The following is a 22020-nucleotide window of genomic DNA, read 5'->3' as shown; positions in this document are numbered from 1 at the left end:
GTCCCTTATTAATATACTGATCAGCCTTACAATCAATTACTCTAACATATAGTGTTCTGAAGTTCCACATGTACAGAAAACAGGGAAACCTGGACCAAAACCCCCTCCCCCTTTCACCCCATTATTTCCCAGATTTAATTAATATCAATTCATTCATTTATTCAATCCAATCAACACTGTGCTACGGCCATAGGATAAATCATGTGACACATTACTTATCCATGTAATACAATCATTCTCTTTCACACAACTATATTCTATATTTTCTTTACATTCACTGTTCAGTGTTTTTATTATACTCTTCTTTTTCAGTATTTCTGTATTACTTATATTCTTCACGTTAACCTATAATATTGCCATTTATGTGTTCCCTGGGACGAACCAAGGAACACACCCACTCACATGATGCAATCAAATATGTGCATAAATAGCCCTTAACAAAGATGGCATTCAAGGACTCCCTGAGGAAGACCCAGACGGGTCGACACGCGTTGGAGGAAAACACAGAGTTTCTACTTTGAAAATTAGTGTTCACTTATACAGCACAGCGGAGCTCTATATCAACTTTCACGTAAAATACACCAAAGACACAGGAGGAACTGAGGAGGAAGATAGAGTCACGTGGCCGAGAGGTGCGAGACCAGGAAGTAGAGTACCGATTAACAGCTGCAAGGAAGACCGAGCACAGAAGTGGAAGCGGACGCTGGGATTCAAGCGCAGGAGATAAGGTAACAGCTCCGTAAGAGGGGAGGTACGTGGCGGACAGTCCCTTTGTGGGTCCCGAAGCCAGCGCTACTTTCCCCCCAGAGACACGACCACGTACCTCGGACCCAGCAGGCGGTGGACGTCTGTGGACGCAGGCGCCTCCCATCGCCCGTGGCAGAGGTGACAAGCGGAGAGTCCGGAGTGAACAGTTTACTTGTCTTATGGCAACCTTGTCCCCCCGCTATCCAGTCAGGGGTACCCCTTAGTATTGCTACTGTTGCCGGACCAGAACCTGCCTCTGAAAAGAGGAGAACTTTAACATCCATAATAGATCTCCAACCTCAAGTTCCAACTGATTACATGAGCTCCCATTCCCAATTGGGATTGTGTTGTATGTTATTTCATATAGTGTGGAATTCGAGCAGTGCAATTCAACGAGGTGGGACGCCACACTCTATTGCACTAGACGTTGGACTCATAACTCACATTTGATCTACCTCATACCCTGCAATCATATATTTTGTTTATTTTTTACATTCATTACTTTTTCTTTATTTTCTCTCTTTTTTCATTAGTTTGCGTGAATGCAAATCATTGCTTTGTATCATTTCTTTTTAGTAGAATAAATACTTATATCCCATTTACTGTCTTATTGCTCATAAGATTAACACCATCATTGCTCAGGTGCAGTTGTGAAACCCCTGTGACGCCATTTATTTCTTGGAGGCTTTGGGTTAAGCCCCAATCATGTATTGCTGCCATCCCCCGAGTATCTGGATAAGTAGAGCGCTGGTTGCATTTGTAATTTACTTCATCCAGTATGTACCCGGCATAACAAAGAGCTCTCAAGTTAAGTTCATGAATGTTATATAGGTATTAGCGACGGAAGGGGTGAGGGAAGGAGACCAGCGTTCAGAGATGCTGAGCTTCAAAGAGGAGAGGGAAGCTGCAAGTGAAAGTAATTAAACAGATAATTGACAAGTGCCGCCAACAGTGCCCGCTACCCTGCAGTGCTATATGCCATGGCACACTTCGCTCCATCATGGCACACTCTACAACACCCTAGTTACAGTCCCGGCAGCACTCGTGCTGGTACTGCTGCTCGCATGGTTGATGGAAACTAAATACAGCCAAGCTCACAGAGATCTCTGGGGGCAGGGCTAAACCCAGGCAGGACAAGTCGACAGTGAAATTGTGAGGCAAGAAGAAATGATAGAGACATGGGGGTATGAGTGAGGGGCATCTACAGCAAATAATCAGCTCCTAACTGTAATTTATTTAAAACAATATATAAGAGGACAGTTAATCGCTAATTGGATGCTTTGGGCAATAACTCTATTCGTAGGCTTGATACATCTTCCCTCAAGGCTTGATACAAGGTCCCTAATAAAAGCCTGTGTTGTCGAGTTAGACTCATTGAACCCCTTAAACAGACTGAGGTTACATTGTTAAGGTCTAAGTAATGAGAGAGTTAAGCCAAAGAACTCTCAGCTGGGTGTATAAGTTAGTGGCAAAAGGCAAAACTTTTTTTTAATAGCAGTAGGCATGACCAGCCAGGTGTGGTGGATTCAGCTCCAACATAAATAATTCTTTGCTAGACCAGTTAGCATTATGGGCTTTGCCCGCAAACAAAAGCCACCTCCAGGGTAAAACCAGTCCTACAGCCAACAAAGCCACCAATAATGGCAATAGGCCCTGGTTCTAAAGGGCAGGGACGGCTCCAGGCATGTTCCAATAGAGTGGCCGCGCAGGGCGCCACCCTTAATGGGCGCCGCTCGCTGGCACCGCCATATTGGAGCCTGGAGCCTGGTCCTGTGTCTGTGTGTGCGTCCAGGCTCCAGCAGCATCCGTCCGTCCCCAGCCCGCCTCCAAGTTCCACTCCCAGCCAGCAGTCAGTGGCTGCCTCTGTGCTGTGGGCGGGACTATGCAAAACTACTCAGTGCACGTGCGCTGTGCGGCATCAGACGTTGGTGCCGCACAGCGCACATAGTGCGCACCGAGTTATTAGTACTTGTAGTGCGCCCACCCGCCGGAGACTGAGGGGAAGGAGATGCGCACGCTGCACTCTCCTCCCCGTCCTCACACACGGCAGGAGCAGCAGCCACCTCCCTGCCCAAGAGAACCATCGGCAGCAGCAGCGCGGTGAGCAGCACTTGGGGGTGGGGGGTGGGAATGTGTGGGGACATGTGTATCTGGGACTGGGGCTTATCTGGCAATGTAGGGCAGGTGTATCTGGCACTGGGGGCATATCTGGCACTGGGGGGCATATCTGGCACTGGGGGAGATGTGTATGTGTATCTGGCACTGGGGGGCATATATGGCACTGTGGGACAGGTGTATCTGGCACAGGGGGCATATCTGGCACTGGGGGCATATCTGGCACTGGGGGGGTGTATGTGTATCTGGCACTGGGGGGCATATCTGGCACTGGGGGCATATCTGGCACTGTGGGGCAGATGTATCTGGCACTGGGGGGCATATCTGGCACTGGGGGCATATCTGGCACTGGGGGCATATCTGGCACTGTGGGGCAGGTGTATCTGGCACTGGGGGCATATCTGGCACAGGGGAGCATATCTGGCACTGGTGGGTAGGTATATCTGGTACTGTGGGGCATTTGTATCTGGCACTGTGGGCATATCTGGCACTGTTGGGGCATGTGTATATGGCACTGGGGGCAAATCTGGCACTGTTGGGGCATGTGTATCTGGGACTGGGGGCATATCTGGCACTGTGGGGCATGTGTATCTGGGGCTGGGGGCATATCTGGAACTGTGGGGCATGTATATCTGGCACTGTGGGCATATCTGGCTCTGTGGGGCATGTGTATCTGGGACTGGGGGCATATCTGGCACTGTGGGGCATGTGTATCTGGCACTGGGGGCATATCTGGCACTGTTGGGGCATGTGTATCTGGCACTGGGGGCATATCTGGCACTGTTGGAGCAGGTGTATCTGGCACTGGGGGCATATATGGCACTGTGGGGCATGTGTATCTGGGACTGGGGGCATATCTGGCACTGTGGGGCATGTGTATCTGGCACTGTGAGCATATATGGCACTGTGGGGCATGTGTATCTGGGACTGGGGGCATATCTGGCAATGTGGGGCATGTGTATCTGGCACTGTGGGCATATCTGGCACGGGGGGCATATCTGGCACTGTGGGGCATGTGTATCTGGCACTGTGGGGCATGTGTACTGGGCCTGCTATGGGGCATATCATGTGTAGCTGGCACTGCTGGGGGGCATATCATGTGTATCTGGCACTGCTGTGGGGCATATCATCTGTAGCTGGCACTGCTGCGGGGCATGTTATATGTAGCTGGCACTGCTGGGAGGGCATGTCATGTGTAGCTGGCACTGCTGGGGGGGCATGTCATGTCTATCTGGCACTGCTGGGGGGCATGTCATGTCTATCTGGCAATGCTGGGGGGCATGTCATGTCTATCTGGCACTGCACTTCTGTAGACATTGTGTATCTGGCACTATACTGGAGACTGTGTGTAAGGAAAACTACTGTGTTATGTGTAAGGCTGTTAATTGTGTGCGTAGAGGGTGTGTGAAAATATATTTATTTATAGTGTAATAATATGAAGTTGCAAGGCCACGCCCACTTTTCCAGGAGGCCATGCCCACTTTTCCAGGAGTGGGGACGCTTTGACATTTTCTCGCTCAGGGTGCTAGTAGGCCTGGAGCCGGCCCTGCTAAAGGGGGTATGTCCAAATCCGTGGAGGCATGGCCAGGTCCACTAACACAAATAAAATAATAACTTCAGGGGCATCAGCAGTTGTATAGGGCAACATTTTTCCTCTCAGCAGCACTGTAAAAGGGCGCTATATTCCCCTATGTAGCCGACCTGGACAGGGCCCCTTCAGCAAGCCTGAGCCTGGGTATTTAATACCTGCCCCCATCCTCTCTGTGCCACTGTCTGTCAATAGCACTAGGCTCTTCTCCAAACACCAGATTAGGGGCATAGAAGCATTTAATAGTTAAATGCACTACAGGTCCCAGCAAGCCCTGAAATGCCCAGTTTGTAGTGCTGCTAGAGCATGCTGGCAATTGGAGAACCACAAATTTCTTAGGCGCAACTCTTCCCTAACCGCTGCTCTCGACTCTGTGGCCCCCCTCTTCTCTGTCCCCCTCCGCCACTCCAAACCCCAACCCTGGCACAACAAACTAACACGTTTCTTACAAAAATGCTCAGGCTCCGCTGAACGCTCCTGGAGGAAATCTCACTCTCTGCCGGACTTCCTCCATTTCAAGTTTATTCTCTCCTCCTACAGCTCTGCTCTTTCCCTCGCCAAGCAATCCTTTATCCAAGTACTCATCTCTTCCCACCTCCTGTCCACGCCATCTCTTTGGAACTTTCAAAACTCTCCTTCGCCCCCTTCCTTCTCCACTCCCATCCTCCCTCACTGCCACTGACTTTGCTTCCTTCTTCATCTCCAAAATTGAGGATATCTGACACATCTCCCCCTGTCACCCCTCTGCTACCCCCATCATCCCTCCCCTCCATCTATCCCACCCTGTCCTCCTTCCGTCCCACTTCAGACAAGGAAGTTCACTCCCTCATCTTATCCTCTCCCCCCCCCCTCCACCTGGACCCCCTCCCATCTTCTCCGCTCCCTCTCCCCCACTGTCTGCTCCCAACCTCGACCCTTCATCACCCACAAACTACTGCCCCCACTCTCTTCTCCCTTTCGCCTCCAAACTACTTGAACGACTGGTCTACAGCAGTCTCACAAGCTACCTCTCTAACAACTCCATCCTGGATCCACTTCAATCTGGCTTTTGCCCACGCCACTTCACTGAGAATGCCCTGGTTAAAGTCACCAATGACCAGCTTTTGGCCAAATCCAGGGGCCACTTCTCTCTGCTCATCCTTCTGGAGCTCTCTGAAGCTCAACATGGACAAAACTGAACTCATCATTTTTCCCCCATCCAGAGAAACACCCCCTACCAATATCTCTATCACTGACAACCCCACCATCTCCCCATTCCCGAACTCCGCTGCTTGGGCATCACTCTCGACTCCTCCCTCTCCTTTGCACCCCACATCCAAGCTCTGTCACAATCCCGTCGGTTCCAGCTACGCAACATTGCTCACATCAGGCCATTTCTCTCCCAGAGTGCAACTAAACTTATCATCCACTCACTGGTCATCTCACAACTCAACTACTGCAATGTTCTCCTCACTGGCCTTGCATCTTGCTCCCCTCCATTCTGTCCTCAACTCCGCAGCTAGACTTATCTTCCTCTCCCGCCACTCCCCTTCGACAAAATCTACACTGGCTCCCATTACCCTACAGAATCCTCTTCAAACTCCTCACCCTCACATACAAGTCAATCTCTAATTCCACTGCTCCCAACATCTCCAACCTCCTCTCCCTTCATACTCCCTCTAGCACCCTACGGTCGACCAATGACCGTCGCCTCTCCACCGCCCAGGTCACTGCTTCCCATGCTCGAGTTCAAGACTATGCCCGTGCTGCACCCCTTCAGTGGAATGCACTCTCCTGCTCCATTAGACTCTCCACAACCTTGCAAAGCTTCAAACGGGCACTAAAAACCCACCTATTCATCAACGCATACCCTCCCGATGCATAACCTAATCCTGAGGCTGCTCCTGCATCCCCCTGCCTCATGCCTTGAATATCTCAGCTTTGCTTACATACTGTCATCAGGCCACCACCCGCTTGCACCTCATGTCATCGCTCGGTCGACCCTTCCCACTAGATTGTTAGCTCTTCAGAGCAGTGCCCTCTTTCCTCTTATCTAAGCCCTCTTCTTGACACATTTCACTCACAGCTCTCCCCTACTCAGCGACCATCTTTACCCACTTTTTCTCCTGCTGGTAAAGGCTCATCTCCATCTTTGGCCACCAGCCCCTAGTAGTACGATGATCACCCCCTCATTACTTACATCTTAGCTGTGTTATGTCTTGAGAATTGTGGTGCTGTTAGTTACCTGTACTCTATTTCTGTTATTTATTTAATATAATGCTAAGTTTTGTCTCCCTGTACAGTCCTTTGTACAATGCTGCAAAACATTTGTGACGCCTTATAAATAAAATTTAATAATAATAGGCAGTTTTACAGTGGTTTGACCTTTAGTAAATCTTCAAGATGCAATACCACATGAAAAAGACACCTGAAATCCAAAAACAACCAACCAGTGAAATATTTTACCTATGGGCTTCTGCCACTTCATTGAGCTCAGCTGAGCCAGTTGCAGTCTCGCAGTGACTTTCTGTTGGAAGTCCTACCTACTGTACCAGTCACCCACAGGATAGATAGTCCCATTGGGAGGTGTTTACTCCCTCCGGGACTGCCATACCAGGCTGCGATTAGCAGAGAGCTGGCTTCCTGTAGGAAGCCACTCCGTGCCTGGTCATCAGCCCAATCTGGCTTTTGTGGGCTGCAGCCAATGCAGCTCATAGGAGCCGGGGGGGTTGTGCATGTGCACTCAAGCTACCATTTGTGCAGATGCGTCGGGACCTGGCACAAGTCAGCTCCATTACGCAAGCACCGGGACCTTGGACTCTCCTCTCCTCACCGGCATAGCTAGCGGCAGCCCCCCTACCTAAAAAAAGGTAGGAGCCTCCGCTGAAAACAACACTTCGTAAATATAGTTCTTGGAAATGTTTGTATAAGTAATTATTACATGTGAAAACAGGTTCATCATAAAAATGAAAAAAAAATTGTTGATTTGTAGAAAACCATTCTACATACACTATATGGACAAAAGTATTTGGCCACACCTGTTAATTGTTAAATTCAGGTGTTTCAATCAGACACAGGCAGTACTATTTTTCTGGAAAAATTCAGGAACTACTGGTCTGGGGTGGAGCTATTAAAAAAAGTTATAGCTAGCTAGATAGATGATGGAGATAGAGATATAATAAAGCACTCAAAATGGACTTTACAATAAAACTATAGATAGGTTTTTTGGGGTTTTTTTTTTAGAAAAGAAGATTATTTTAGAAAAGAAAAACTTATCTTATGAAAAATACATTTTGGCCCAGGACAGGTACAATAACCCAGTTTCTGATTAGGTCATATTTAATGAGAGCCTCAGGAACGGAGTTCCTGCTGGTTCCTGCTGAAAAATAGCACTGGCCACAGGTGTATAAAATCAAGCACCTAGCCATGCAGTCTCCATTTGCAGACATTTGTGATACAAAATAGGTCATTCTGAAAAGCATAGTACTGTAATAGGATGCCACCTTTGCAATAAGATGGTTCATTAAATTTCATCCCTGCTGGAAATTCCACGGTCAACTGTAAGTGATAATATTGTTTAGGAACAACAGCAACTCAGCCATGAAGCAGAAGGCCACATAAATCACAGAGCGGGGTCAAAGATTTCTAAGGTGCATGGTGGGTAAAAGTTGCCAATGCTCTGCTGATTCCATAGCTAAACACTTACGAACTTCTGCTGACATTAATGTAAGCACAAACACTTTGCATCAGGAGCTTAATGGAATGGGTTTCCATGGCCGAGCAGCTGTATGCAAGCCTCACATCACCAAGTCCAATATCAAGCACTGGATGAAGTGGTGTAAAGCAAACCGACACTGAACTGTGGGGCAGTGGAAACGTGTTCTGTGGAGTAATGAATCATGCTTCTCTGTTATGCAGTCAGATAGACGAGTCTGGGTTTGGCTGATGTCGGGAGAACGTTACCTACTTGACTGCATTATGACAGATGTGAAGTTTGGTGGAGGAGTGATAATGGTATGAGGCGGTTTTTCAGGGTTTGGGCTAGGCCGCTTATCTCCAGTGAAGGGCAATCTTAATGCTTCAGCATACCAAGACATTTTGAACATTGCTATGCTTCCAACTGTGTGACACCAGTTAGAGTAAGGCCCTTTTCTATTCCAACATGACTGTGCTCCAGTGTACAAAGCAAGGACTATAAAGACATGGTTTGATGAGTTCAGTGTGGGAGAACTTGACAAAGGTCTGATCTCATCTCCATTGGGCACCTTTGGCATGAACTGGAATGGAGATTGCAAGACAGGCCTACTCTACAGAATGAATAGGCACAAATTCCCACAGAAATGCTACAAAAGCTTGTGGAAAGCCTTCCAAGATGAGTGGAAGCTGTTATACTTTAAAATGGAGTTGGTCCCCCTTTTGCAGCTTTATATATTTGAATACAATGTCATTACAGTTCCTGTTGGTGTTATGGGCAGGCATCCGAATGATTTTGTCAATATAGTGTATATACAAATGGAGTATTTTGTGATTTGGAGGTCCTACATCGATCGTCAATTACTCACTGGTTAGCACTAATGTGTTAAATGATTATCTATGTACTTCCTGGCACAGAATCAAAATGGATCTGGTATTAGGATATAGCTGTTAGTTTAATGTTTGCATTGTGAGTGGAGCTGTGATTTTGTTCTTGCCAGCCTCAAATATAAGCCAATATACTGTTTTGTAAATGCATATTCTTCTTATAAAGTTGCCTGCATGTTGTGAAGATTGTACAGTGTACCGTATTATTATCTTTTTCAATTTTCAAGTTAATGGAAGTTAAAATGTAACGATTACACTTAGTGATTTTTCATTGCAGATTTGTTAAAAAGTAATACATTTCCTATTGGCTGATGTCAGCCCACATTTCTACACCAGGGTGTGTTCAAGGACATGGACTCTGCACTGCCTCTGTCCTTGTAGTAGAACATGCTGGACACTTATGAGGCACCGCTGCAGCTCCTCTCTCCAGTGGGCCCTAGTTGTTGGCAGACAACTGGGATACCGCAACATGCCAGACGTCAATGGCAAGGCAACTGGGACTCGGACAACCATGGTGATTCCTGGTCCCGGCTGTTACTAAGCATCTGGGATGCCTTCTGTGAATACATGCAGCTTTAAAGCTATTTGATCATTAAGGGGGGCTGGTCTGCCTTGCTCTCTGCCATTGGTCCATGCTCTTGATAAAAGGCAGCCAGCTCTACGCAGCCTGGCCGGGTATGGGTCGTTTGGTCGACTCAACTTAGGTCAACAGTCATTGGGTCAACCATGGAAAGTCAACATGCATTAGGTCGACAGGGGCAATAGGTCGACATGGTCATTAGGTCGACAGGTCAAAAGGTCGACATGGGTTTTTGGACTTTTTTTGGTGTCGTTGTCTTCGTAAAGTGACGGGGAACCCCAATTAGCGCACCGTGTCCCCTCGCATGGCTCGCTTCACTCACCATGCTTCAGGCAAAGTGCCTCAATCCGCTACCGCTGTGCTCGGCACAGGTTACCGTTCCCAATTGTAGTCCATGTGGATCGTCAAGTATGAAAAAGTCCCCCCCAAAAAAGTGAAAAACTCATGTCGACCTTTTGACCTGTCGACCTAATACATGTCGACCGAATTACCATGTCGACATAATGCATGTGGTCTACCGTGGTCGACCTAATGACTGTCGACCTAACAACCATATCCCGCCTGGCCGGTGATCGTTCATGTGTTCCAGTTTTTAGTGCCTAGTTTTTAGTTCTTGTTGGAGACTAAGTTGTCACGCCATCCCTGATCCCAGAACAGTTCCTGATTTCCAAGCTGTGTTCCTGCAGTAATCCTCTCAGCTGAAGTTCCTGAATGACTTAACCTTGCTTCAGTATTCAGTGTGTTCTGTGCAGTGTTTCTCTACTATGTTTTTCACCTGTGTTCTGCTGAAATACCTGGCTAATTAACATTGGACTTCTATGCAAACTCAATATACCTCTCAGTCCTGAACAACAACTGTAGGTTTCTTGTTCATATTTTATTACACTGCTGCTCTATTAATAAGTTACTGTGTATATTCCCATGGAATTGTGCTAGGGGTTCATAACAGCACTAGTACCCAGAGTCTGCAGGGATGTGCAACCTCCAACCTTATGTGCAACTGCAGCCACCAATACTGTGTAAGAGTGTCACAGAACTGCAAGCATGTGCAGTACTTGGCTCCTAAGGTTGGACACCCAGATACGTGCAATTACCCACTGTTTAATACCACTGCTGTCAACACCTGCATTACCACTGTGTTCCTGCATTATACTTAGATGCGCAACTATCATGTGCGTAGCAGGTGCATTGTACTGTGCCCCTGAGGATAAAGGGACCCACTGCTGCTCAGACCAGCAATGAGTTTTCCCCTGGGTTCCTTCTCTCCCCCCCACCCCCATGCAGGGAGCAGGGTAGGACCCACTGCCTGAGGGACCTTCCACTTGCCTTAGGGAGACAGGGCTGACCTTGAGTGTGCTGAACTGATAAAGGAGTCCTGCCACCTATCAGCGCTGATGATCATAGCCTCAGGCACCCTGAAGCATAATCCGCAACAAGCGGCTGCTGGAGTCACAATAACATATGGGTTGGGAACTTATCCCCGATCCCATGTGTTTTTGCGCGACCGTGGGTCCATTTTTGGATGATGAAAATGGCCTGTAATAGGATACCGTGATAATGACCATCAGTCATTAATCGTGATATCCACCAATTTTTCCTAGCTGAAAATGTATCCGCTTTAATTGTAAACCCCCCAGACATATTGACATCAAAAAGGGTCAGCTTTAGTTATCAAAAGGAGTTAAAATGTACAGTGGTGAATAAAGGGACTACACACAGTATTGTCATCCTTTCCAAATAATCAAATAAAAGGTGTTTATGGGAACCAACTGCCATTCCATCACCAACAACTTAATGCGTAAGAGGGGGCCAGCTGCCAACACATTGCCAATTACTCGAGGTATCCAAACTCAGGAGAGTTAGGCATACTGGGACTGGTGATGTCGCTGACCCCAGTAGGGTAGAGTCACCCTAAACCTGGGTATTGATGGAAAGAGCCCCACAAGACCTACAGCAAGACAGGCACTTAAACTGTTCTTTACCACAAAGCAATAAAGCAGATAGTCACAATAAGCAGTTGGGAGTTGATTTGCAAAAAGGCAAGAGATTTCCCAACCATGAAGTCATAGCAACTCAGCCCCAAGACCCCACTGGCTTTCCCTTCCCACTCTGTATCAGAGAAGCTAGGCCTGTTCACAGTAAAATGACAACGTGACAACCTTAATGGGCATACTAATCTAATGGATTTATTGTAAGCAATGTAGTGCCTAAAGATATCTATGTCTGAATGATAAAGTAAAACATTGGCATAATTGAACAATAGGACAAGAAATGAGTATCACCATATTTATAAATGGGATGTAGTTACGTGACCGGCGGTCACAATACTTCCCCCTACATCCCGCCCACTTACAAACCAGACAGTCGGCATGCCGACTAGCAGGGTCTATTCCCACTCATGGGAGTGGGATCAAAATCTGTGGCGGGCCTGCAAGTGTCTTGTTGTGCTCAGCCCCCTCCCCCCCACACTCACACACAGGCATACTGCCGCCGGTGTCCCGCCGTCGGTATGGTGACCGTTGGTCTCCTGACTGCTGGTCACGCATACCCAACCCGTATAAATGACATGCGGCTCCACACAAATAAAGATTACTGAACAAGGAATAGAAACAAATCATCATCATACAAATTACATTCAATTGCATACGGGCCCTCATTCTGAGTTGTTCGCTCGTTATTTTCCTTCGCATCAGTGTGATTTTCCGCTAACTGCGCATGCGCAATGTTCGCACTGCGGCTGCGTCAAGTAAATTTGCTAAGAAGTTTGGTATTTTACTCACGGTATTACGAGTTTTTTTCTTCGTTCTGCTGATCGGAGTGTGATTGACAGGAAGTGGGTGTTTCTGGGCAGAAACTGGCCGTTTTATGGGAGTGTGCGAAAAAAACGCTGCAGTTTCTGGGAAAAATGCGGGAGTAGCTGAAGAAACGGGGGAGTGTCTGGGCGAACGCTGGGTGTGTTTGTGACGTCAAACCAGGAACGACAAGCACTGAACTGATCGCACTGGAAGAGTAAGTCTCGAGCTACTCAGAAACTGCAAAGAAAAATCTTTTCGCAATATTGCGAATACTTCGTTCGCAATTCTGCTAAGCTAAGATTCACTCCCAGAGGGCGGTGGCTTAGCGTGTGCACTGCTGCGAAAAGCGGCTAGCGAGCGAACAACTCGGAATGAGGGCCACAATCTCTTGGTAGGTGTTCACTGTCCTATTACAGTACGGGCATGTGCTGTATTTGTAAATCTATAAATGTAAATTAGCATCTAATGCTGATGTCGCCACACACAAAATTAAGTTTTCAATACTCTTAATTTATCTTACAGTCCAGAAAACACGTCTTCAACAGTTAGGCGAATATGTACTATCCTTTGGAGAGAGATAATGTCCCAACCAACCTGCTTCTAATGCTGAATACACACTGGAATGATATGTACTTGGACGATATACCGGCCGACAAATCATAGCATTCATACACATCAGAACGATGTAATGAAGACATTCCTGTCTTCATTATGCTGCACGGCACTGCATGTGATATCATCTATTTATATATCTCATGCGACTGCAGGAGTGCAGAAATTGACCATACACACTATTCGCCCGGAAACATATGGGGCCGAGATCGCTCCAGTGTGTACCAAATCTGTCATTTTTCAAACACAGCCTGTAACATGGCAATTAGGAACAGACTGGCTGGTACTTTATCTCTCTCCACTTTATCTTTCTCCAAGGCTTAGTACATATGCCCCTTCATTTTTATAAAGCACATTTTTATAATGCACAATATTAAATACTGTACTTAGGGCCTAATTCAGGTTGGATCGCAGTAAGCAAATTTTGAGAAAAAGATGCGTGTGCATGCACCCACATGAAAATGAGAATGCCTCTGCCTGACAATCAGGCAGAGACAGGGGCGGGGGGCTGGCAACCCTCCATTTACAGGGAGGAGACGGATTGTGCGGGGGTGGTGGTACGCAAATGGGTGGCGGAGGCGAACTATGCGGGAGCGTGTGGGGGTGGGGGGGGGGTGATCACAGCGGTAGCCACCGCGATCGAGAAGAACACGGAGAGCCTAAGGCTTCACTAATTTCTACGATGAAGCACAATTTCTGCTTCATCAAGGGGGAGAGGCGGCGGTCAGCATGCTGGGCGGCCTTGCCCTGCGATGGGCGGCCCCCAGCATGCTAGGAAAAGGATTGCAAATTCTGCTAATTAGCAGAATTTACAATCCTTACTAAATTAGGCCCTTTATCGTACGCTTGCTCATTCTGTCCTTTCTGCCATGCAGTGTCCTATGGGGAGATCCACAGCCACCCGCACACACCTCCACATAACAGCTTCTACTGTCAGCACCAAAAACACTTTTGTCCCCGTTCCTTAATGTCTCCCCTATTTCCGGGGTTGACCAAGTCAAATCCCTGGCAGAAATCACAGGATATTTGGCTTATTTCTGCTTCATAAATTAAGGATGAGCGAACTTTGCGATCTGAGCTGGGATCAGAGTCCAGTTCGGGACTTTCTGCCTTCCTCGGATCCCAAAATGATGCAAAACGTCATCATCCCGCTGTCTGATTCTCACGGGTTTTGGATTCTATATAAGTCCCAGGTGATCGGCGCCATCTTCACTCCAGCATTGGAGAGTATACTGGGCGGAAGCGTCCATCTGCAGTACCAGGTGGAGTTGTGTGGGTCAGGTGCCCTGTCTGCCGCATCAGTCCAGGGGTGCCCTGTCTGCCGCATCAGTCCAGAGGTGCCCTGTCTGCCGCATCAGTCCAGGGGTGCCTTGTCTGCCGCATCAGTCCAGGGGTGCCCTGTCTGCCGCATCAGTCCAGGGGTGCTGTTAAGTCTGCCGTATCAGTCCAGGGGTGCTCTGCCTGTTGTATCTGAAAAAGGGGTGCTCTGTCTGCTGTATCTGAAAGGGGTGATCTGTCCGTCCATCCAGGGGCTCCGCCCCAGTGTAAAATTTAAAAAATAAGAGCTAAAATCAAAAAGCGTAAAATTATATATATATATATATATATATATTTGTGCTGTACTCAGTGTACTATAGAATTTTTATTTTATTTTCAAAAGTACTGTGACACTGCTGGTCAGACCGCCGTATTGCATTTACTACTCAAACGCATTGTGTAACGCTGTCAGTGAAGTCAACCGCAGTGTGTAATTATTATATATATTTCTGATTCATTTGTCCTGGGTTAAATACAGGGTCAGGTGCAGTGTGAACGGGTTGCCAAGTCGATGCGACCTGGGACCCATTCACTGCATAGGGAGAGGCAGCGTGAAAATGATCTCATCTCCCAGCGTTGCCTCCGCACCCACCCCTGGTGACGGTCTGCCCCCGCCCGCGATATCAACCCCACATGGCATATTGCTGGGTCGAGGTGGCAGTGTGCAAGGGTCCAATGCTGGATTTCACCAGGGAAGGACACGTTTCCAAATCCCAGGTGGGACCTAGCATTGCTATGTGAAAGGAGTATTATTGTTTTCATAATTCTTCTTATCACCAAATTATGATTCATTCAAATTAATATTAATAAGAATTAGAAATTAACTACATTTGAATTAGTCTAATATAAATAAACTCTCCACACTTGTATAGCGAACCTTCTGCACATCAAATATGTCTTTGAGGAAATAGATGATAGGCGCCATCTTCACTCCAGCATTGGAGACTATACTGGGCGGAAGCGTCCATCTGCAGTACCAGGTGGAGTTGTGTGGGTCGGGTGCCCTGTCTGCTATATCAGTCCAGGGGTGCCCTGTCTGCCGCATCAGTCCAGGGGTGCTCTGTCTGCCGCATCAGTCCAGGAGTGCCCGGTCTGCCACATCAGTCCAGGAGTGCCCGGTCTGCCACATCAGTCCAGGGGTGCCCGGTCTGCCGCATCAGCCCAGGGGTGCCCGGTCTGCCGCATCAGTCCAGGGGTGCTCTGTCTGCCGCATCAGTCCAGGGGTGCTCTGCCTGTTGTATCTGAAAAAGGGGTGCTCTGTCTGCTGTATCTGAAAGGGGTGATCTGTCCGTCCATCCAGGGGCTCCGCCCCAGTGTAAAATTAAAAAAATAAGAGCTAAAATCAAAAAGCCTAAAATTATAAATATATATATATATATATATATATATATATATATTTGTGCTGTACTCAGTGTACTATAGAATTTTTATTTTATTTTCAAAAGTACTGTGACACTGCTGGTCAGACCGCCGTATTGCATTTACTACTCATAAACGCATTGTGTAACGCTGGCGGTGAAGTCAACCGCAGTGTGTAATTATTATATATATTTCTGATTCATTTGTCCCGGGTTAAATACAGGGTCAGGTGCAGTGTGAACGGGTTGCCAAGTCGATGCGACCTGGGACCCATTCACTGCATAGGGAGAGGCAGCATGAAAATGATCTCATCTCCCAGCGTTGCCTCCGCACCCACCCCTGGTGACAGTCTGCCCCCGCCCGCGATATCAACCCCACATGGCATATTGCTGGGTCGAGGTGGCAGTGTGCAAGGGTCCAATGTCGGATTTCACCAGGGAAGGACACGTTTCCAAATCCCAGGTGGGACCTAGCATTGCTATGTGAAAGGAGTATTATTGTTTTCATAATTCTTCTTATCACCACATTATGATTTATCCAAATTAATATTAATAATAAGAATTAGAAATTAACTAAGTTTGAATTAGTCTAATATAAATAAACTCTCCACACTTGTATAGCGAACCTTCTGCACATCAAATATGTCTTTGAGGAAATAAAGAATTTGATCCAAAATAAATTAAATCTAAATTATTATCTGTTTTATTCTTTGCCTTAATCATGAGCCTTGCCTAATTCGTATTTTTTGAAATACATTCTTTTTTTAATATTTGTCCTCTCAGTATATGCATCCAAGGGCTGCTGCTACTCCGTCCTACTACCTCGGTGCAACCTTTTGGCCTAAACTGGATAAAAACAATATTGTGAGCTGTGATGTGTGCAGAATAGACTGGAAATGAGTGAAAATGAATGTTATTGAAGTTAATAATACTGTATAAACAAAATCACCCCAAATTATTTTAACTGTTTTTATAATTATTTTCAAAAAAAGGTTTCCCTGGTACAAACCCCCCTCCCCCATTTCAAAATGGGGTTAGTGCGCGCGGCAAAAAATAGTGGCGTGGCTTCATGGGAAAGGGACGTGGCCACAGAATGGTACCAATTCACAATAAACTGCACAGTAGAGTCCATCAGTCACATTACACCACACAACAGTACCCCTTATAAACATTACGCCAGCAAGAGCCCCTTATACAACACAGAAAAAAAAAAACTCTATTCACGCCCTTTATATTATTTGTAATTTTTCTCTCCCTACACATTGTCACACACCGTAATGCCCCTTACACATTATTCTACACACCGTAATGCCTATTACCCATTATGCCACATACCGTAATGCCCATTACACCGTAATGCCCATTTCATATTATGCCACACACCATAATGACCATTACACATTATGCAATACACCGTACTAACCATTTCATAATATGCCACACACCATCTCCACGCTCAGCCCCGCCCTGCACACATGCATGACCCATACTGCACATGCGCGGACCGGGGAACTGAGATCGCATCTCACTATGTGAACGCTCCTGCCTGATTGACAAGCAGAGGCGTTCACGGGGTGGAACGGGGCGGCAACACAGTGTTGGGTGGACGGGTTAACAAAAATGGGGGTGGTTTAAGGTGGCTGCGTGAAGTCACACACGGCCGCTGTGACCTGAAAAATGGCTGCCCTGCATCTGTCTTCGCAGCCTGGCTGCGGAAGCAGCGGGATTCCACAAATCAGTGATGCGATCGCAATTACATTGCCCTGTGCTGGGCGGCCTTGCCCTGTGCTGGGTGGCCCCCAGCATGAGATCACAGCCAGTTGCAGTTTTGCTAAAATTACAAAACTGCAACTTAAGCTGAATAAAGTCCATTACACGTTATTCCACATATAGTTATGCCCATTCACATTATGTCACACACTGTAATGCCCATAACATGTTATGCCTCACACTGTAACACCTATTACAACTTATGCCACACACCGTAATGTCCATTGCACATTATGCCACACACTGTAATGCCCATTTCATATGCCATACAACGTAATGCTCATTACACGATATGCCACACATCGTAATGCCCGTTCCACCTTATGCCACACACTGTAATGCCCATTACACATTATGCCAAATACAGTTATGTCCCTGACACCATTTTATGCCCCAAACACAATAATGTCCCTTACAAATTATGCCCCACAGTAATGCTTCTAATTACTTTTAAATTACCTGTTCATTGCCAGTGGTCTAATGCTCATTGCCGGGGGTCTCATGTTCATTGCCAAAGATTTCTTGCTCTGGGTTCCATGCTCGTTGCCAGTGGTCTCATGCTTGTTATTAAGGGTTTCATGTTCTGGGTTTCACACTCGTTGCCAGGGATTTCCTGCTCGTTGCCAGGGTTTCGTGCTCATTGCCAGGGGTCTCATGCTCATTGCCACGGCCGCACCCTGGCTACATCAAGCGCCATGGGCTGTGTGGGTGCCAGCTGCAGCTCACACCATTGAGAATGATGCTAGAGGTCTCCCTGCACTCCTCCAGACACTAGAGGCCAAGTGGGACCTCTAGCGTCTGAGTGTCGCCCTCAATGGTGTCGGCTCCAGCGGGCGCCCTCGCAGCCCATGGCGCATGCTGCAGCCTGGGTGCAGACGAGCGCCTGCGGAGGTCATTAGTCCGCAGCACCCCGGAGGGCCTCCCTGCTTGTCCACACCTAAAACCGCTCCTGGCTATGGGCAACATCGCCTGTTTTCATTTTTAGAAGCTTTAGTAAATTTACCCTATAGACTCAAAACAGTAGAACAAAAACATTTTTATGTAAAATTTACTTTGAAAGAAATTGCAGACTGGTTGCTATACTAGCACTCATAGAGAACATGTCAAAGAGTTTGAGTCTCAAAGAATGCACCAGACTAGTATTGTTATTATATGCTACTGTTGTATCACAAGCAAGCAGTTTCTAGTCTTGCTACTGTATATCAATGTCCTGTTTGTTTATTAAAGCTTTTTGAGATTGCTCTACATGAATATGATCATACATTATTATGGGATGTAGTCAGGATCCTGGTGGTCAGAATACAGATGCCAGGATCCTGATCGCCAGAATGGCGGCAGCGCTGCCACAGATAATCCCACTCCTGGGTGTCCACGACACCCATGGAGTGGGAATAGAACCTGTGGCGAGCGCAGCAAGCAACCGAGCCCGCAGCGTGGTGAGCGCAGCGAGACTGCAAGGGGCTGTATTGAGCTTGCCCCCATGCCGCCATTCCGGCGGTCGGGATCCCAGTGTCGGTATTCTGACCACCGGGATCCCTTACCCAACCCATTTTTATTCTTAGCTTATAGTATTGTCATGTCACCAACTATTGTTGCACTATAATGGGGTTTTCTCTCTCTCTCTCTCTCCTAACGTGATCTAATGGCTTTACTGGTGATACTTAATATTTCTTTTTATTTTACATTTTTCTCTAAAAGGTAGCTACATCTATACGTTAAATGGTAGTGATCCAGAAGGATATCCAGTAACGTATGGCCTAACTTTTGAACCTGGATCAAAATGCTATTTTTCTGTTGACCTAGTCCATGGAAATGTTACATTAATTGAAGAGCTGGACAGAGAGGTAATTTTCTAAGATATAACATTTTGCAAAGAATAAATGTGGCCTTTCCAAGGTGACCAATACAGAATATAATTTTCAAGGAACAACTGCCGTAAAGCGGGTGGTTTTCCACACTTAAGAATCTATGTACTGAGCCTTGAAGAGAGATAGGAGTACCAACCAAACAGCTCCCGACATTTTTCAAACTGTAACATGTCGGTTAGGAGCTGATTGGCTGGTACATTCTCTCTCTTCAAGGCTTAGTACATAGACCGCATAACACATAGGACTATGTTGCCCTTGGGGCCAAAACCTGATTTTGACTTTGATAGTGTTTTAGATTGGAAATAGGGATGTAAATGTTCATCCTATCATCTGTACAATTGTACCAGCCAATAGTGTGCCCTCAATCCCATTCACAGCTGCTTTCAAAGATCCCTCACTGCACAGCACCCATATTGCCAGCAAATTTTATACAGCAAGCAACTTGCCAAAATTATTCAAGAGAACCTCAATTTTGCCAATTTATAAAGCCCCAGCTTTTTCAAAATGTAATGCTAATACCTATCAATACGCAGTGAGGTAAATGGCTCAGGAGGCACTGGTTAGTACCAGAGCCAGACTTACATACAATATATGAGCCAAAGGGTTTATGTAGGCATTATGTAAAAGTGCAGAGGTATAAACTCCTGGAAATATGGTGAGTTTTTATCAGAAAAGTACGGAAAAGATAGGCAAGGGAGGCACTGCCTCACCTGCCATAGACTTTTTACTCCAGAGTTTTGACTATAAAAATGATTAGAATAATACAAAGAAGATATTTCTAACATATTCTTTTTATTTTCCATATACTTTATTTAGTCAAAACTCTGGCACAAACATTAGTATGATAGGAAAGGCTCTGCCTCACCCCACCGCACGTCACTGATCAAAACGGTTGGGGTATGTGATCCCAGCTGTTGATGTTGCCAGCGTTCACATGTCCAGCACCGGCAGCCCGACAATGAGAATGCTGACAGGGGACGGGGTAATTATTTTACCCCTACCCTAACCTGCCTGGGGTTGTGGCTTGGGCTAAGATACGGGTGGTGGCTAGGCCTAAGAGTCAGGCTTAGCCCTAAACCCCCCCCCCCCCCCTTCATTTCCCCCTCAGGCCCTAAACTTAACATTGACCTCGATACATACCTTTGGGATGTCGGCGGTTGGTATTTCGTCACTGGGATTCCGGCATCAGTCACATGAATGGTGGCATCCTGATTGCTGGGATGCTAACCGTATCCCATCAATACAAAATATTCTGGTAACACAAGAAAAGGAGGTGATAAATATGACTGGTCACAGGTTTATGGTAAGGCAATTTAGATACTCTGGGACCTCTCAGGCCTTAAGCTGAATATAGTGTTCTTTTGCCATTAAAATAGTTTCTTTTTTAAACTATAGACAACAGCATCATCATTATTATTTTACATGGTAGCAACGATTTTTAATTTACCATGTAAATAATAAGCACATATTAAATATTAATTTATGCAGATCTGTCCTCATACACCATGGCCGTAGTTGCTCCAAACAGCCCTTCTCGGTGTGCCAGGTCCCGTGCGACTTAGCCGTGCTGAATGTTTTATCTGATCAAAATGCGCATCTTATTCTCACTAATAAAACTACTGGAAGTGACAAAACTGCTTAGTTAGACTGCACTGATCATTTTAATGTGTTACTTTTGTACATCTGTGTGCTAATGAGTCTGAATCTGTGTACAAAGTGCACAATACAGAGGCCATGGCTTTTTCTCACGCCAAGTTCCATTGCGCTTCATCTGCGACATGTTTAAAATGAATTCTTGTACATGTTTAAAACTAATTCCTGTGCAGTTCAAGTTGCAGCCCACCATCTCTAGCGCAGATTAAGTAAATGCTACACTTAAAGATAACGTCACTATGCTAGACTACCCAGTGCAGCTCAGTCACGGGTATTTCGTGCTGTATGGAAACTTGAGACTTGGTGTATGAGGACACATCTGTACCAAATCTACAATTACAATGTTACAGTAAGTGAAAATCACATCCATTATGCAGAGCATACAGAACTTCCTTACACCCAAATTGCTTGACAGTCTGGTATTAGCCCAGTGGCGTTTTTAGAGAGGAGGGGACCCGTGTGCAGACTCCGTGTGTGGACCCACTCCTCTCCTGTAGCAGTCACCGTCGCTGTCAGCGCTCTCCTCGCTAAGACTCTGGCACAGTGCCAGAGTCTACAGCACATGCGCAAGACTCCAAAAAATGGCCGCTGTGCAATTTTTTCGGAGTCCTGCGCATGCGCTGTAGACTGTGGCACTGTGCCAGAGTCTCTAGTGCTCAGTGCGCTTGCAGCGGCAGTGACGGCTACAGGAGAGGAGGGGGCTCATACAAAGTCACCAATGGATGCCGAAAAGGTAAGTATAGAAGAAATGGGTGCGGTGTGGGCCCCCTCTGTACCCAGGGGCCCGTGTGCACCACACACACTGCACCCATTATAGATACGCCAGTGTATTAGCCACATAAAGCAAAAAATTTGTGCTCTCTCCTACTAAACACTTTTGTTAAATAACAAATTTGTATCACTGTTTTGTAAAACTAATCTTTTTGGCTGGACCACCTTACTTCAAACACTTCTCTGATTAATTAACAGGTGTAATTGACGACTTCATTCATGTGTAAAGATACAGAAATATTATTTGTTTCTAGGGTGGCCAATCCTGGGCAATTTTTTCAATCCC

The 22020-nt window shown here is 46.5% G+C and overlaps 1 protein-coding gene across 1 annotated transcript in view; it reads left to right on the top strand.

Moving 5' to 3' along the window:
- Window positions 1-22020, top strand: part of CDHR1 (cadherin related family member 1) — a 267836-nt gene that overhangs the window by 56085 nt on the left and 189731 nt on the right. Inside the window, exon 3 of the mRNA XM_063958865.1 lies at window positions 19141-19286. Coding sequence (XP_063814935.1) covers window positions 19141-19286 — 146 coding nt within the window. The remainder of the gene's footprint in view (window positions 1-19140; window positions 19287-22020) is intronic.

Source organism: Pseudophryne corroboree, chromosome 3, assembly GCF_028390025.1.
Source record: "Pseudophryne corroboree isolate aPseCor3 chromosome 3, aPseCor3.hap2, whole genome shotgun sequence".
Taxonomy (NCBI): domain Eukaryota; kingdom Metazoa; phylum Chordata; class Amphibia; order Anura; family Myobatrachidae; genus Pseudophryne; species Pseudophryne corroboree.
The sequence above is the reverse complement of the archived record's forward strand: the minus strand, read 5'-3'. Positions and strand labels throughout refer to the sequence as shown.